Below are 1,347 nucleotides of genomic sequence, written 5' to 3' on the forward strand. Positions count from 1 at the left end.
CCGGTCCCGGCTCCCCCGCTGCCCCTCGTCGTCCCGCCCGGTCCCGGCCCCACCATCCCACACCATTCCGCCTCCGGTCCCGGCTCCCCCGCCACCCCTCACCATCCCGCCCGTCCCGGAGTCCGCGCCGCCGCCGCGCCTCGGGCCGCGCTGCCATGGCAACGAGTGGCGGCAGCCAAGCGGAAAGAAACGCAGGGGAGGTCGGATTATAACTTCCGGGTGAAACCCGCGGGGACGCTATGCTCTGATTGGCCGAGCGGGCGGCCCAGCATTAATCACGTGGCTGGAGAGGGGAGAGCGTCGCGCGCCGTCGCCGAGCAACAGCAGTGCCGGGCCCGCCCATCGTGGGGCTGCTACGGCCCCGCCCCCGCCCCGCCCCCGCCCCGCCCCGCCCCGCCCGCGGGGCTGCTCGCGGCCGCAGGGCGCCGCCCCCGCCTTCGCCGCGCGCGCCAGGGAAACGGCCTCGTAGGGGGGCAAGGACGGCAGCGGCAACGTCGTTTCTCTTCCGAACTCCTCTATAAACAAGTAGCCGATGCTGTAATTTTCACACACGTGCATATATAACAGAATCGGGCACGACCTAATTGCCCAGAAGGGAAGAGAAGCCTCTGACCCTACGTCAGGCCGAGAGGACGCGGGAGGGAAACGAACTCAGCACAAGTGGGGCACAGGGAGCTGGAGGAAACAGGATTACCACCATGTCTTTAAAATCTATTAATTCAAGAACATTTCTTGAATTGTTACTTTAAGTGAAAGCGATTTCACTTTACTCATCTGTAACTGCAAAACGTAGGTGGCAGCATTTAATTATGAATTTCTCTCTTGTGTAGCCATTATGGTTGACTCTAAACAAGTAGGAGGGACTTAGTCACTGGAAAGAAAGCAGTAGACAGCACAGCAGTCTTGAACATCACCAAAATATACAATTCTGTATGATTCTGGTAAGGTTGCTTCATATATAGTATGCTTCATTCGAGCCTATGGGGGGGGGGGAAGGAACATCCGCTTTTTCCACCAAAAGGCACATCTGACAGAGCACAGTGATTGCTCATCCTGGGAAATTTCTCCAGAGTGGCTTTGCTCCAGGAAGGATAACAACAGTGTGGCATCCCGTTCTCCAAATTGAATCTACCCACTTTTACCACTTCTCTCACCTTTATTTTCCTTTCTACACAATTCTATGAAACTAAACACATTAAAGCTGATGAGAAAAATGTTTTCCCACAATGCCTGAAAAAATTGTAAACTGTAGGAGACCACATCTTTAACTATATTGATGCAAGCAGAAAGAGTTAAAGCAGAAAAACATCCTTGACCTTCTCTCCTCCTTTTCTAGCAGTATTGCCT

At 54.6% G+C, this 1,347-nt stretch overlaps 1 protein-coding gene across 1 annotated transcript in view; it reads right to left on the minus strand.

Annotated features, from left to right (window-relative positions):
* MNS1 (meiosis specific nuclear structural 1) overlaps window positions 1-177 on the minus strand; it is a 10,079-nt gene extending 9,902 nt beyond the window's left edge. Inside the window, exon 1 of the mRNA XM_026060889.1 lies at window positions 103-177. Within this exon, the coding sequence (XP_025916674.1) occupies window positions 103-105 (3 nt within the window). The 5' untranslated portion in view covers window positions 106-177. The remainder of the gene's footprint in view (window positions 1-102) is intronic.
* Between the last annotated feature and the right edge of the window lie 1,170 nt (window positions 178-1,347).

Source organism: Apteryx rowi, unplaced genomic scaffold (assembly GCF_003343035.1).
Source record: "Apteryx rowi isolate R43461 unplaced genomic scaffold, aptRow1 scaffold_172, whole genome shotgun sequence".
In the NCBI taxonomy this organism is placed as follows: Eukaryota; Metazoa; Chordata; class Aves; order Apterygiformes; family Apterygidae; genus Apteryx; species Apteryx rowi.